Source organism: Girardinichthys multiradiatus, chromosome 13 (genome assembly GCF_021462225.1).
Source record: "Girardinichthys multiradiatus isolate DD_20200921_A chromosome 13, DD_fGirMul_XY1, whole genome shotgun sequence".
Classification (NCBI taxonomy): Eukaryota; Metazoa; Chordata; class Actinopteri; order Cyprinodontiformes; family Goodeidae; genus Girardinichthys; species Girardinichthys multiradiatus.
Window position 1 is genome coordinate 38,888,001 of NC_061806.1, and position 16,741 is coordinate 38,904,741.

Sequence of the window (16,741 nt, forward strand, 5' to 3'; positions counted from 1 at the left end):
CTTATATTTTAAGACCATGAGGTGCCAGATGTAAGGATGCAAGATTTGCTTTAAAAGTCCTACAATGACCTGTGGAAGGCACCTGAAGAAACGAAGTGCTTGTTGGTGAAAGGGTGAAAAGTATCTAGTTTCCTCACATCCAGTTTTCTGACTTGTTCGTGCTCTCTTAATTTTATTTTCTCCACTTTAACACAATCCCTTCCTTTTTCAGAGTAAAGTTTCCACATTTCCCATGGCTTTGATGTGTGGAGTAATGCAACAGATCAGAACAGGAACGTGAAAATTGGCTCTATGATATGTTAGGAGCGTCAACCATTTTCCGTCGCTGCACATTTCATGCAACATCCGTTGCTAAATCTAAACATCAAGAGGCCCTAACACCATGCCCTCTCACTCTGACACTATCATTTAACATGGGCTCTGTTTCATATGCAAGGACAGACAGATGAGAACACAAGAAATAAAAAGAAGATAAAGGAGAGGTGAGAACATCTTAGTGTAAGATATCTTGGGAGAGGAGGAAGGATTACTCATGTGGCAGCGATGGCAGTGCTCATGTTGGTGGACAGAGGAGACATGTTCTTGAAGGTTGCTGTGCCCGTCTTTGATGCATGGCTGATTAAAACTCCGGTCCAGTACCTGCAGTGTAGGGGGAGAGAAAGGGGGAAAAAGTGGGCCATGGCACATCTCTAATCTGCTCTCGGAAGGCTTCCCAAATTGATTTATCAAAAACAATGCCCAAGCTTTTGAGGAATATTAATCTTCACAGTTTCAATATCGGCCAGCTCTGCCACCGCTTCTTGTAATATTGCCCTTCAGCCAGGCACGGTGGGAAGGTGAGTCCTTCATCTTCTGCTAAAGTACAAAGAGACACAGCGAGAAGTGAAGGGAGACGACAAGACATTCAGTTATACACGGCATGGCAAACAAAAGGAAATAATTTCCTTTTATGATGAAAAGTATTACCTTTTGTTATGAAAATCTCCAAGTGCATAGATGTTATGACATATGCAATTCTCTCTTTTATGTTTCTGTTGAGGTGATTCTAATTTTCAGCAGCATTTATCAAATCAGCAAATGGTCCATACAGCTCCAACAGCTAGGCTCTGCCTTCTGTGGGCTTCAATGAGGATTGGCTTTGTATGCTGGAAAAAACGCTTTGATGATACACATGACAGGAGCCGGTCCAGACCAGATCACTACCAAGGCTTCAGCTGTTGTGTCGCCAGTCAGCCGTGGCCTGGCTTCCATCACTGGCTCTGCAGACCGCTTCACTGTCTGACTAAATATGTGACTGGCTGTTTGAGAGTGGAGCTGGCTGCCTCACTAACTAGCTAACTGGCAGGCTGTTTGGCTTTACGTGTGACTGGTTGGATGGGCTGCCAACTGGCTAACCACGCTGCTGGACACTCGGCTGACCAGCTTTTTGGTTTATTAGCTCTTTTAAATTGTAAAACAAGCAGTAAGTTCAGCCAGAGGTAGGGAGCTTTCTTAGGTTGAATGCATTTTGCCATTCACTAAATCTGGGGTGGCTGTATGACGGTTATCCCACTAACTGCTGTAATTTAGAAGCCAAGCCACTTTGTTGGAGTTTTGTCTGGACGTGTTCATAAACTTAATCCCAGTTACATCTTCATAAACATTATATGTTTTTGCTTTTCCTTTCAATTATGTTTTTGCATATAGCTTGGAACAGTTATATTCATCTCAATATCCAAACTAAAAGAATATATCATTATAGAAAAAAAACAAGCAGTCACACACATCCAAAAGTTGCTAAAGAGAGAAGAAATGCAAATGGAACACCAAACTAGGGTATAAGTGTTTTACAAAAAGGTCACCCATGAAAGTAATGATAGCAAGGTCTGCAGCTAAAATGTGAGTTCATGAGGTAAAAGATGTATATGACCATTTATCCAGTGAAGAGGAGAAAGTCAGAAAAACACACTGGCCGAAAGACCTAACAAATAGGCATCCAACCCAGGCATTTAAAAGCACTCTGTGGCCAGGCTAGTCTGTATGGGGGATCGATCCTGCCATAATTAATTCGTTTACATTTATTTCTGTATTTCTACATTTCCACATTTATTTATTTCTGCTTTTCTGTCTCCGTATATTAATGAGGTGGGTGGTTCTAACATTTGTCTTCAGCACCATTGGTTACAATTGTGTGTAGGATCCCGATTCTGCTGCTACTGCCTAGACTCCGGTACCGAAGTTCTTTTCTTAGGCACGATGGAGGGTTTTCTTACAGCCATTGCCAATGATTTAAGGTCATTGGCAAATAATATTGACCAAAATGACTACCTCCATTTTCCTTTTGCACGGGTCATGGAGAATTTCAATCAGCTCCAAGCTGAGATGGATGTGGAGGTTGACTCCACTATATTGACAGTCTGGAGGAAGTTGGTCGCCAACTTACTTCAATAAAGTTAGAAAGATATTCACAGATTCGGCTTTTCCGGATCAATAACTCATCAGCGGAACATTGCCTCTAGAAAACCAACACCTCTCTGCAACCACAGCAAGGCAGACAGTGAGCTACAATCGTATTTTCCTCAAAACGAGCCTAACACCACGCTGGGAGACTTGCATTGGCCTCTGTGCAGAGATCGTTGCTCCTCAAATGCGCAGGGACCGTCTGCAAATTGCAACACCAGAAAAATATGATGGAGAAATATTCAATAAAGTCGCCAAGGAGAGGTGTATTGTCATTAAAATCATTGTATGTGTATGTGATGTCACATTTTTCATACATTTCTTGGATTGGAAATTAATACTTAAAAAAAATTGGAATTTCCCAAAGGCTACAGCCTAAATAGCCAAATATTCAGTAAAATACGCATAAAATGGTCAATAACTTCACTATAGCATGTTGTAGTGCCAACAAACTCATAGCACACATAGATCACCTCATCTTGATCATACTACAACTCTTACTTTAAGAAAATGTACTCCCTCATAATGCAAGAAACAAGACACAAAATGGTATTCAGGTGAACAGAATTTTGTGTGCAGCTGTAAGGGCTTCTTTAATATTGGGATTTGTATTATTTATTGTGATTTTATTTTATGAGATATTGCATGAACAAGCTGTAAGACTTTTTTGTGTGCTCATGTAATGGCGTCCGATCTCAGGTTGTGACACACTGCAAACAGTAAAGGAAAAGTTTAATATTATTTGGTTGTAATACAGAGTTATTATCAGTATAAGCAAGTCTGCATCAATAAAGGCAATGTTAAGTTTATTCAAAAGATTCAAGATGAGGTGCTCTATGTGTGCTATGAGTTTGATGGCACTACAACATGCTATAGTGAAGTTATTGACCATTTTATACATATTTTAATGGTAAGAAAAATGACATAAAATCTATTTAAGTACATTTTCTTAAAGTAATAGTTGTAGTATGATTAAGATGATGTACTCTATGTGTGTTAAGAGTTTGATGGTACTACAACATGCCATAGTGAAGTTATTGACCATTTTATACTTATTATTTTAATGGTAAAAATAATGACAAAAAAAACTATTTAAGTACATTTTCCAAATAAAGTTTAAATAGGTGACCAGAAAATGATGCAAATGTGTAAGTAGAAAGTAAAAAGACTTCATAGAGGTGTGCCGTTCTTATTCATTTGTAATACAGGTCCTTCTCAAAAAATTAGCATATTGTGATAAAGTTAATTATTTTCTATAATGTAATGATGAAAATTTAACATTCATATATTTTAGATTCATTGCACACTAACTGAAATATTTCAGGTCTTTTATTGTCTTAATACGGATGATTTTGGCATACAGCTCATGAAAACCCAAAATTCCTATCTCACAAAATTAGCATATTTCATCCGACCAATAAAAGAAAAATGTTTTTAATACAAACAACGTCAACCTTCAAATAATCATGTACAGTTATGCACTCAATACTTGGTCGGGAATCCTTTTGCAGAAATGACTGCTTCAATGCGGCGTGGCATGGAGGCAATCAGCCTGTGGCACTGCTGAGGTCTTATGGAGGCCCAGGATGCTTCGATAGCGGCCTTTAGCTCATCCAGAGTGTTGGGTCTTGAGTCTCTCAACGTTCTCTTCACAATATCCCACAGATTCTCTATGGGGTTCAGATCAGGAGAGTTGGCAGGCCAATTGAGCACAGTGATACCATGGTGAGTAAACCATTTACCAGTGGTTTTGGCACTGTGAGCAGGTGCCAGGTCGTGCTGAAAAATGAAATCTTCATCTCCATAAAGCTTTTCAGCAGATGGAAGCATGAAGTGCTCCAAAATCTCCTGATAGCTAGCTGCATTGACCCTGCCCTTGATAAAACACAGTGGACCAACAGCAGCAGCTGACACGGCACCCCAGACCATCACTGACTGTGGGTACTTGACAGTGGACTTCTGGCATTTTGGCATTTCCTTCTCCCCAGTCTTCCTCCAGACTCTGGCACCTTGATTTCCGAATGACATGCAGAATTTGCTTTCATCCGAAAAAAGTACTTTGGACCACTGAGCAACAGTCCAGTGCTGCTTCTCTGTAGCCCAGGTCTGGGGAATGCGGCACCTGTAGCCCATTTCCTGCACACGCCTGTGCACGGTGGCTCTGGATGTTTCTACTCCAGACTCAGTCCACTGCTTCCGCAGGTCCCCCAAGGTCTGGAATCGGCCCTTCTCCACAATCTTCCTCAGGGTCCGGTCACCTCTTCTCGTTGCGCAGCGTTTTCTGCCACACTTTTTCTTTCCCACAGACTTCCCACTGAGGTGCCTTGATACAGCACTCTGGGAACAGCCTATTCGTTCAGAAATTTCTTTCTGTGTCTTACCCTCTTGCTTGAGGGTGTCAATAGTGGCCTTCTGGACAGCAGTCAGGTCGGCAGTCTTACCCATGATTGGGGTTTTGAGTGATGAACCAGGCTGGGAGTTTTAACGGCCTCAGGAATCTTTTGCAGGTGTTTAGAGTTAACTCATTGATTCAGATGATTAGGTTCATAGCTCGTTTAGAGACCCTTTTAATAATATGCTAATTTTGTGAAATAGGAACTTTGGGTTTTCATGAGCTGTATGCCAAAATCATCTGTATTAAGACAATAAAAGACCTGAAATATTTTAGTTAGTGTGCAATGAATCTAAAATATATGAATGTTAAATTTTCATCATGACATTATGGAAAATAATGAACTTTATCACAATATGCTAATTTTTTGAGAAGGACCTGTATAGAAACAGAAAGGTTTCTTGATTTAGTGCTTTGACAAACAGGGTAAGGAAAAAACATTTTTTTTAAAGTGGGCGAAGGCTAAGCAATGTAAAATGTTAATTTTCGCTAAGTGTTTCATGGATACGTGAGTGTTTTTTTTGTTTTTTGTTTTGTTTTTTTTACTCTTTTACAGTTTTATTAGATCAGCCTGGTGGTGTGTTCTTCTTGCTAATTGCTTTTTGCTATCTGAAGCTGTAAGCCAGCTTTAAAAGGGCCATCTCTCACATTTTAGGACTACCATTTTAATTAACAAACAGAGATTTTAACCACATCTCTCATTATTTCCTTGTTGTCTTTGATCTGGTACAGCCAAAACCAAAGCCCTAAGTCTTATAAGTATTAGTTTCAAGACTGCAGTTCTTTTATCTCTTAAACTAACAGGGAAGCTGGAATGTTCTTCCCCTGCCAGGGCCTGCACTCTGTCTCAGTTTTAAAGAAAGTGGTTCAGATCGGATGAAAGGTTTAATGGATTCTTCTTTTAGTTTCACAACATTCTGGCCTTGTAGCTTTTCTATAAACAAACAAATGGCACAAAATGGTGTCATGGTGGTAATGCAGTTTCTTAGTTAGAAAATGCTTAAGAGGAATGATCAAAGATAAGCTTTCTTTGTGTCAGTCGGCTGTCCTGTTCAGCTGCAGAGAACAAACATTGCCATGTGTAAACAAGCCGACTTGGCTGCGTATTTTCGAATATCAGTCTTGTTTAGGTGTGGATCCAAATCCCGCATTTGTGTTGGCTCAGAGGATTGATTGCTCTTATAGCAGATTATTCCATGTTTGTCTTTGTTTAATCCAATCGTTTTACCGGGATCTGTGGCCGGTCTGTGTATTTGTCAGCTACAAGCTGTCCAATTCTTCTCTCCTGCATATCAAGAAAAGTTCTGTTTGTTCGACATCTATTCTTCCAGTTTCATGATTACTGTCACTATCACTGCTTCATCAACCCTAATTTTCATTTTGTAAATTAGCTTGTTTCTGTGAGTATCCCTCTGGTAATTGCTTGGCAAGTCTCTCCTCTGTCTTCTCTTCAACAGTAATAATTATTTTATAGTTCAAAAGTAATGTTCTATTGCTGTTTTCTTATTTTAAGGCCTGTCCTTGGAAGAACTTTCACCTTTCCTTGCAACAGCCCTGAATTGGAGAGTAATATTATACTATTAGGAATGAAGTGAACTCTCTACTTTATGCACAAGTCAAACTTTTGGCAGTTATCTCAAAGCAGGAAGGAGATTTGCTACTTCCAGACTTTTAAATTCTTTCAGTAATTCTTTGGCATAACTCACTCTGTGTGAATCTGAGCCATTTTGGTGCATTAAAACCCGTGCAGTAGTTTTAAAACCTTCAGACCGGAACATTATTTGAACAAACTGCGGCTTTTATTTGTTTAGGTTGGATATTATTTAGATCCAAGACTCGTAAAAATGTACGCTGTCGACGTCATTACACATTTTATCTGTTTCCCCTCAGGTCCAGAGTACGTCATGGATGCCTCATCAACAATATGTTATGCAACCAACAGTAAGTAAACTCCAACATTTTTATACTGAAGCTGCCCTTTAGTTCCCATTGCAGACCCACTTCTGTTTAAAATCTCAATTAGCTACAAGAACCAAATAATACAATAATAAATACATTTATTTAAACATCACATAAATGAACAACATGCCATCATATAACATACACCCACCACCCACTTTATTAGGTACACCTTGCTAGTACTGGGTTGGATCTTCTTTTTTGCCTTCAGACGTTTCCTAATTCTTTGTGGCATAGATTCAGCAAGATGCAGAAATATTTTTCAGAGATGTTGGTCTCAAGGACTGAGATCTTGTGACTGTGGAGGCCATGAAAGTACAGTGAACTGACTGTCATGTTCAAGAATCCAGTTTGAGATTACCTAAGCTTTGTGTAAGGTTGCATGATCTTGCTGGAAGTAGGCATAGGAAGATTGGAAAGCTGTGGTCATAAAGGGATGGACATGGTCAGTAGCAATACTATGGTAGACAATGGTGCTGAAACAATGTTCAGTTGGTACTAGGGGGCCTACAGTGTGCCAAGTTTGACCCACACCGTTATACCACCACCAGCAGCCTAAAGTATTGATACAAGATAGGATGGATCCAATGCTTTCATGTTGTTTAGACTAATTTCTGACACTTCAGTCTGAAATTGAGACTTATCACACCAAGCAAGGTTTTTCTAACCTGTTATTGTGAAATATTTGTGAGCCTGTGTGATTTTTAGCTTTCCTGTTGCTAGATGATGATGGAAGCAGCACATATTTTTGTGATTTTACCATTAGTATAAATAGTTTGGTGATCCTTTTTGATATCTACAAACTTCTATATGCCAGCACATCTTTCCCAATGAGATATATTCATTGGATCAAGACAAAACAGTTTGTTGATCCTTGCTCATTTGTTAAATCATCCAGCAAGATAGAAATATAAATAAATAGTATATAAAATGTCTATAAGGATTTAGTTTCCTAGAAAAACAGTGTGCATCAGTGATTTTATCACATTATCACAAACCAGAGAAATATCTAATGGACAGTTTTGAATAATCTTCAGCAACTCACCACTCGCGTTTTGTTTCGACTTTGAAACCTGATTTTTTTTTTTGTTGGAATACAATTACAATCATTTTAAAGTCAGGGGAACTTTTGAACTTTCACAGATATTCATTAAATTAGGCCAGATGGATGTGTCCAAAAGAACCATGAATCCCACACGCAGCAGCAGAACCATGTTTCTGAAAAGTCTGTTAATGGTTTAAAACTCTAAAATATTTTATTTATATTGTATAAAAGATGTACTACTCTCATGTCTTATCTTTGAGTTTGTAGTTTGGTTACGTCAATATTCTGGGAAGTTTCAAACACTGGATGCAGAGCCGTTTTGTCCTGAGGCATGGACTTCCAATGCAATTTTGTGATGTTTCCACTTATTTTGCCCTTGTTCCATTTCTGGTTGGTTTTACAAAAGTGTTGAAGTATATCTGTGTCTTTTTCACAAATGATGGCAGGATTGAATGGGAGATGGACAATTGGATTGTTGCTTCATCTGCAGTAACGAAAGCATTGGTCCAGTCTGTCCAAGTGAAGGAAGTGCTGAGTCGAAAGGTGATGCTCTCAATTTACACGTCCATCTCTGTTCCAAGCCTCATGCGATATGGATCATGACTGAAAGGTCCCGGATACAAGCAGCTGAAATGTGCTTCTTTCACAGTGCAGTAGGGTTCTGTATTAGAGATAAGGTGCAGAGCTCTGTCATCTGCAGATAGCTCAAAGTCACAACCTCACTGCAACTAAAGGAGTCAGTGGAAGTGGTTCAGAGATCTGATTAAGATGTACAATATCTTGGACACCTGACCTTTAAGGTTTTCTGGGTGCGCCTCGTTCATCAGAAGCATTGTATAATCTCTGTGGAGAGGGATGTCAGGGATTGCCTCCTGAACCTGTTATCTCTAGGATGGACAGACAAACAGATGGATGGACTCACAGTCAGGATTAGAATCAGAATCAACTTTATTGCCAAGTTCGTTTAGAGAAACAAGGAATCTGACTCCAGTACACTTTGCTCTCAATAATAAAGTATATATTTTTAAATGTACATTTATACACAAATGACTTTACAATGGAATATGATGTGAGACCAGTAAAGTATGCATGGTGTTGTTCTATAACTGTCAGAATGTTTTTACTGTCAGAAAGTGTTTATCAGAGAAACAGCCTGGGGGAAGAAACTGTCTCTGTGGTGGCTGGTTTTAGCAGACAGCGCTCTGTCTCCACCATCATTCCACAGTCTTGAGTGGGTTAAGTCAGATAGATGGATAGACATGAATCATCTCCAATGTCATATTATCCCATTTAAATGTATGAACAATTCATATGACACCCTGTGTACATTAAATGTGGTTCTGACACTCATAAAATATGAGGGATTGTGACCTCTGGTTAAAACAAAGTAACTGCAAGCAACCTCAATATTAGCTATTGGAGCCATCTAATCTATTTTGCTACAGAAGTATGAGAAGATTATAGGTAATTCCTTAAAATCAAGAGTTGTAAATGTACGTAGAAACCTCTCACTGTTGTGGGCTCAATGTGATCCCTAGTTAGTACGAAATGTCCTGTGGTCGATGGCTCCCATTCTTGCCCCAAAATTCGGGTAAGAAATCCACAAAAGTACAATAGGTTGAAGGGGTGAAATGACCATGGACTCAGTGGCAAACTATGGAAAAGCTTGGGAATCCCTGGTTTAATGTAGTACAATTAAGAATGCACCATGGTATTGCGTTTTTTTTTTTTTTTTTGTCAAGCTGTAAAAAATGCTCCATTTTTTAAAAAGTAATTAAATAATTTTACTAATCCACAACAGCAGTTTAAGCTAAAACTGTTCTCAATTAATAACAAATTTAACACATACACTACAGACCAAAAGTTTGGACACACCTTCTCATTCAAAGAGTTGTCTCTATTTTCATGACTATGAATATTGTAGCTTCACGCTGAAGGCATCAAAACTATGATTTAACACATGTGGAATTATATACTGAACAAAAAAGTGTGAAACAACTGAAAATATGTCTTATATTCTAGGTTCTTCAAAGTAGCCACCGTTTGCTTTGATTACTGCTCCACACACTCTTGGCATTCTGTTGATGAGCTTCAAGAGGTAGTCACCTGAAATGGTTTTCCAACAGTCTTGAAGGAGTTCCCAGAGATGCTTAGTACTTGTTGGCCCTTTTGCCTTCACTCTGCGGTCCAGCTCACCCCAAACCATCTCGATTGGGTTCAGGTCCGGTGACTGTGGAGGCCAGGTCATCTGGCGCAGCAACCCATCAATCTCATTCTTGGTCAAATAGCCCTTACACAGCCTGGAGGTGTGTTTGGGGTCATTGTCCTGTTGAAAAATAAATGATGGTCCAACTAAACGCAAACCGGATGGAATAACATGCTGCTGCAAGATGCTGTGGTAGCCATGCTGGTTCAGTATGTCTTCAATTTTGAATAAATCCCCAACAGCGTCACCAGCAAAGCACCCCCATATCATCACACCTCCTCCTCCATGCTTCACGGTGGGAACCAGGCATGTAGAGTCCATCCGTTCACCTCTTCTGCGCCGCACAAAGACATGGTGGTTGGAACCAAAGATCTCAAACTTGGACTCACAAGACCAAAGCACAAATGTCCACTGGTCTAATGTCCATTCCTTGTGTTCTTTAGCCCAAACAAGTCTCTTCTGCTTGTTGCCTGTCCTCAGCAGTGGTTTCCTAGCAGCTATTTTACCATGAAGGCCTGATTCACACAGTCTCCTCTTAACAGTTGTTCTAGAGATGTGTCTGCTGCTAGAACTCTGTGTGGCATGGACCTGTTCTCTAATCTGAGCTGCTGTTAACCTGCGATTTCTGAGGCTGGTGACTCGGATGAACTTATCGTCCGCAGCAGAGGTGACTCTTGGTCTTCCTTTCCTGGGGCGGTCCTCATGTGAGCTAGTTTCTTTGTAGCGCTTGATGGTTTTTGCGACTGCACTTGGGGACACTTTCAAAGTTTTCCCAATTGTTCGGACTGACTGACCTTCATTTCTCAAAGTAATGATGGCCACTCGTTTTTCTTTACTTAGCTGCTTTTTTCTTGCCATAATACAAATTCTAACAGTCTATTCAGTAAGACTATCAGCTGTGTACTGTATCCACCTCCTGCACAACACAACTGATGGTCCCAACCCCATTTATAAGGCTTGAAATCCCACTTATTAAACCTGACAGGGCACACCTGTGAAGTGAAAACCATTTCAGGTGACTACCTCTTGAAGCTCATCAACAAAATGCCAAGAGTGTGCGGAGCAGTAATCAAAGCAAAAGGTGGCTACTTTGAAGAACCTAGAATATAAGACATATTTTCAGTCGTTTCACACTTTTTTGTTCAGTATATAATTCCACATGTGTTAATTCATAGTTTTGATGCCTTCAGGTGAAGCTACAATATTCATAGTCATGAAAATAAAGAAAACTCTTTGAATGAGAAGGTGTGTCCAAACCTTTGGTCTGTACTGTATCTTATGGGCCAAATATTATTATGTGCAATTTCTCAGCTATACCTTAATTGTATTCAGAAGAAGCTGCAAGAGAGATCAGTTTACCAGAACAGGAAATTGTTGATTAAGGTGTTGATGCAACAAGGCCTGGTAAAGCTTAAGTCCCATTATCTGTTAGTTGCTACAGGCAAAGCTTTAAATAACAGATGATTCCTGTCCAGATTAATTAGTCTGATTTTTAGTAGCATTGTTAGGCTTCATTCTTAGTGCTTGGGAGTTCCAGCAACATAACAAATTAGTTAATGCTGGAGTCCGCCACACATGGTGCGGTACTCCCTCACTGGAGGGGAGCTTAACCAGCCGTGCGACTCCCTGCTAGGGCCATTTACCATTCGGTTCTACCATCTCACTTCCCCCTCCCCCCCACCCCCACTGTGGGACAGTGAACATGTAATCTGGTCACAGCAGGCCACCAACCAGCTACACACACACCACACCCTGAGGTAGCTTTCCTCAGAGCTTCTCAGTTTGCCTTTCAGACATACAATTTCCAGCTTTTGTGTGAGTTCTGCAGCTGACTTGACCTCTTCTTTCCTGCTGCATCATCCTGCCTTTCTGCTCTGGTAAGCTTAGAGCAGAAAACAAGTGTTTTGGTTTTACTGATGATGATTTGTCATGTTGTAAATTTCAAGTCCTGTGTGGTAATATTTGCACAACATGATTCACAGAGGTAGCACAAATCACAGATTGTGTGAACAGTTTGTAATCATTCATTTTTGTCTGATCTGATCCTCCAATAAATATTGATTTCTGTTTCTCCTTAAGAACTATACATGAAACAAAATGTTTTTATGTACTTTCTCAATACATCGAAAATTGATCCATCTTTATAATAAAATATTTACAGTAAAATATTGTTTTTTTTTCGAATGTATCACTGAAAATCTAGAAATACAGTAAAATTTTGGATGTATGGAGCACTGGTAGCTATTTTTTTAACAAAAATTTTAACTAAAATGAATTACTTTCTTACAAGTAAAATTATAGCTCTTTAACTTATTTTGCGCACAGCTGACAATAGCAAAGATCAGTTTTTTCCATAAGATTCAGTCAAAGCAAAAAAAAAACTATTTATTTAAGAAGGAAAAGCTTCAAATTAACTATTGGGTTTTATATTATTAAATATTTATTCATTTATTGTAATTATACAGGAGCCTTAAGAAGCTTTTCTATACCTGGTGCCTATTATTCATATTAGAAGTAGAGGTGACGTCACACTGTGTGACAAAGAGAGAGCAGTCAGTCTTACTCAGCTCAACAGGTAAAGAGGATTTCAAAATGCCTACAGAGTTCACATTTTAACCTTTGTTTAGCATCTTATATTAACAATTAGCATGATCAGCACAGCACTATCTGACCACCATTTAGCTTTTGTATATTTGAAATGATACCTTTGTTCTTGTAAAAAAAAGACTTTATTTATCCTAGTTTTTACTACAGTATATCGTCTGTTGTGTGTCAGCAAAACATGGGTTTCTGCTTTAAGTTTATGAGCCTATCTATGGATGACTAATGATTTAGTTTGGTGACTTCACAAACTAAACATCGTTCCACCTGAAAGTCTAGAGAAATATTTGTCAAGGCCAGTTAAAAAAAGGACAAGGAGCCCTTGCCCCTCAGAAGTGAAGCATACAAAAATGAGAGATGAGTTAAGACTGTTGCATAGTACTGTTTGTTGTGTGATTGGTCATGTTTGCCATCACATGCTTGTGTGCTTTGTTTGTGTTTTGTTTTACCATATGTGAACTCCATATTGGTTATTCCCATCGAGCCTGTGCAACGCCTGATGGTCATCCATCTTCCGGCCCCTCTGTCACAGGGCCTCTCAGAGTGCTTGGCATCGACCATTAACCAGCAGCCACATTGTGCTCTGCTCTACATCCCATCAATCGTTCATGCCAGGAGTAGCCATGTGGCCAAATCTTTCCCTGTGCCCCCGTCCCTGTTGTCTTCCAGTGGCTCTTTCTGTAACCAGACGGCTGCTCAGAACTAACCCCAGCTGTCACAGCCGTCAGTGGATCATGGCATCCAATCTGTCCCCCTTTATGACTCACGCTCTTATCGAATACAAGTTACATACGCAGCAGACCACCCTTTACACACACAGCAGCTCAGTAAATCACAGCAAATTAGCCAAGCTTCCCAGCTTTAAATGGTTGAAGGGGGCCACTCAAAACATTAAAAACCAATTGATTGTGTGGCAGTTTGGCAGCTCCTTCCTCGTGTTGCGTGTTAAACCAATGGAGCATTGTGCTGTGGTGCTCCTCAGGTACAGACAATATGGAGGTATCTGAGCATGGAAGAGAAAGAGGTCACAGGTAGTCAATTAAATTAAAACACAATAAAATAACATTTTATACATGCTGGTAAATGTAATAAAACACAGAATAAAATGGAAAAGAGAAAATCAATCACAATAAAATGAATTAATTTCATTATAAAACAACATTCAAAAATATATCAGACACATTTAAAATGAAAATTTAAAAAACTTATGCAATATAAAATGGTAAAACGACTCAAATGAAATTGAATGATATCAACTGAATTAGAATAAAATAAAGCCAATTGAAATAAAATTCGGAAATAAATGAAACATGATAAAAAAAAACTAAATAAAAACAGAAATAACAAAATGGATAAACTAAACGCTGTGTTCTTCGACATGCATGTGAATAATGCATGTAAATTATAACTTCTATGTTTACCCTTCCTTTGTGACTCATCTTCCTCAAAGCCACGGAAATCACTTTATCTATCTAAGCATTTTAAATCATGTGGCATGCAGTAAAAACACAAACTAAAACATTATATTTATTTTTGACTAAAGTAAAAATATGATTTAGCAACCATCATTAGGAATAACCAATATGCAATCTGGCACATTACAACGCAGGTGATGGAAAAGGATCTTTTTTTTAGTTTGCTTTTGATGGTTTCAGTTGAAGCAGAGATCAGTCAAACGAGTCTGCATTCAGAGAAGCCAGTATGAACATCAGGGTAACTCATTTCACCACACACGCTGAACTACCACAGTCCACCACACATAGAAGACAGAGCTGTGCATCATACCAAATAAAACATCTGTTAATTTTAATGGCATCACCATCAGCCATTTTATAGTTTCTTACGTCAGCTAAAATAACAAATTTATAAGTAGAAAAGGAAGGAGCATCTTCCTTTTTTTTACAACTTGTACCATTTGTTATGTGCTATTTCTTCAAATGACTAAACAGTAAATTACAAACAACTGACTGTTACAAAACCATGTTCCTACCACCAGCAACATAAAGTTGAACTGAAACCAAATGTTTGTAGAGACAATACATCCATCACAGAAGAAGAGAGATTTCTCTCCAGCTATAATAAATTGGAACAGTTGACCATATTCTGGCTCTCTTTCAAGCCCATCTGTATTACAACTTTACATCATATAAAAAGAACATGTAGCCATAAATAAAGCACATCTTCTGGAAGATGATCAGATTTAACAGAGGTGGCTGCAAAGATCTGCAAAGACCAGACTCCATTGTAAAGGGAAAAGTTGCATACTTTAAACAAACTTGTGGCTTGGTTTAGATTTTTTTTGTAGTACCGAAAAGTGTGCGTTCAATCAAAATGTTTGTAAGACACTAATGTTCTGAATAAATAGATAGTGTGCTGTATACCAACAAATCAAGCTGCTTACACTGATAACTTCAGGGGAAGCCAGAATTAGCAGGCAGTACTGAGAGAATTGCACTGAAACAAAACTGTGTGCTGATCAACAAGCACATTGCATTTTAAAAGTATTCCACATTTTATCACTTTACCACCACAAACCTTAATGTATTGTAGGCAGATATCTGCAGATATATATGCAGTAGACCAACATATAGTACTAATTATTATAGTAGTAATAGTTATGAGGCCAAAGGAAAATAATATGTGGTTTACAAAATGTTTTACAAACATTTAAGGATTTGGTGGGTGCCGGGTCATGCTGGGTGGATACTATTCTTCAGCTGGGACAGGGAAGCTAGGCAGACTTGGTGGGGCTACAGTAGCGTGTAAAATGTGTTTGCACCCTTACAGATGTCTTTTTTTTTGCAGGTCCTCATCCTTAAATATTTCAGATCATCAAACTAATTTTATAACTGAATGAAGATAACCTGAGTAAGCAGTTTTTAATGAATGAATGATATGAATTATGGGGAACATAAGCTCTCTAAACCAACCTGGCCCTGTATGAAAAAGTAATTGCTTCAGTGTCTGAATTGGATTTAAGTCCAGACTTTGGCTTGGCCACTCCAAAACGTATTTTTGTTTTTTGGTATCATTATCCTGATGCATAACCAGAGTGTGATTGGGCTTAAGGTTCTGTACTGATGGCTGGACATTCCTCTGCAGCAGTCTTAAACTCTTACCACCATGTTTGATTGTCAGGATGATGGTCTGTTTCTGAAATGCTGTTAGTTTTTTAGGTCAGACATAACATGACACACACCTCTCAGAAAGTTAAGGTTTTGTCCCATCAGTCAACAGAATATTTTCTCAAATGTCTTAGGGACCATCACAATGTTTTTGGTAAATGTAAATTGTTAAATCTTGAACACTATCCTTAACTGAGGCAAATTAGGTCTGTGGTGCTTTAAATGTTTCTCTGTGTTGTTCTGTGACCTCCTGGTTGAATCATCTTTGTGCTTTTGAAGCAATTTTGGTTGAAATTCACCACTGCTGCATGTTTTCTCCAGTTGTGGATAATGACTCTCACTTTTGCTTTGTAATCCTTTCCAGTCTGATACATTTCAGTGGCTTTGTTTTTCTACTGTTTTAGAAAATATTTAGATGATGTGTTGCTGAGATATCTCAGCCATCAGAGAGGTTCTATTTAAGTTATTTCTTATATCTGCAGGCCAGGCTATAACCAGGCAAATGTTTGGACTGTGAAATTTAGTTCAGTTTTCTAAATAATGTTTTGTTATGTTATGTTAATGTTAATTGCAGTTATTCATGATTTAACAATCGATGGTCCTAACCTTTTCAGGGCAACAAAAAAACTGAACCAGATTAATTCTGTAAGAGGTCAGGTGCTCTTTTTTTATTGTACTGTAATTCAGGGCAACCCTGAAAGATAGCCTGTCTAGACCAAAGCTGTAATGTAATGGATTCGAACAAAACATATTAATATGTAAGAATGAACCAGTCAATGTCTAGACCTACAACCAAGTGAGAATCTGTGGCAGGACTTGAATATTGCTGTTTACATATGATGTCCAGCAAATGTGCCTGAGATTGAAGAATTGGAAGAAATTTAAGTTTGGAAATATGCTAAACTGGTAGAGATATATCCCTAAAGAGTAGAGTAATAACTTGGAGGAGCGAAACGCAATTGCACAGCATTCTT

The 16,741-nt window shown here is 38.7% G+C and overlaps 1 protein-coding gene across 6 annotated transcripts in view; it reads left to right on the top strand.

Annotated features, from left to right (window-relative positions):
* The window catches only part of rbms3 (RNA binding motif, single stranded interacting protein), a 453,566-nt gene that overhangs the window by 401,823 nt on the left and 35,002 nt on the right, over window positions 1-16,741 (top strand). For all 6 annotated transcript variants that reach the window (XM_047383175.1, XM_047383169.1, XM_047383170.1 and 3 more), the window contains one exon: window positions 6,722-6,772. In XM_047383175.1, coding sequence (XP_047239131.1) covers window positions 6,722-6,772 — 51 coding nt within the window. The remainder of the gene's footprint in view (window positions 1-6,721; window positions 6,773-16,741) is intronic.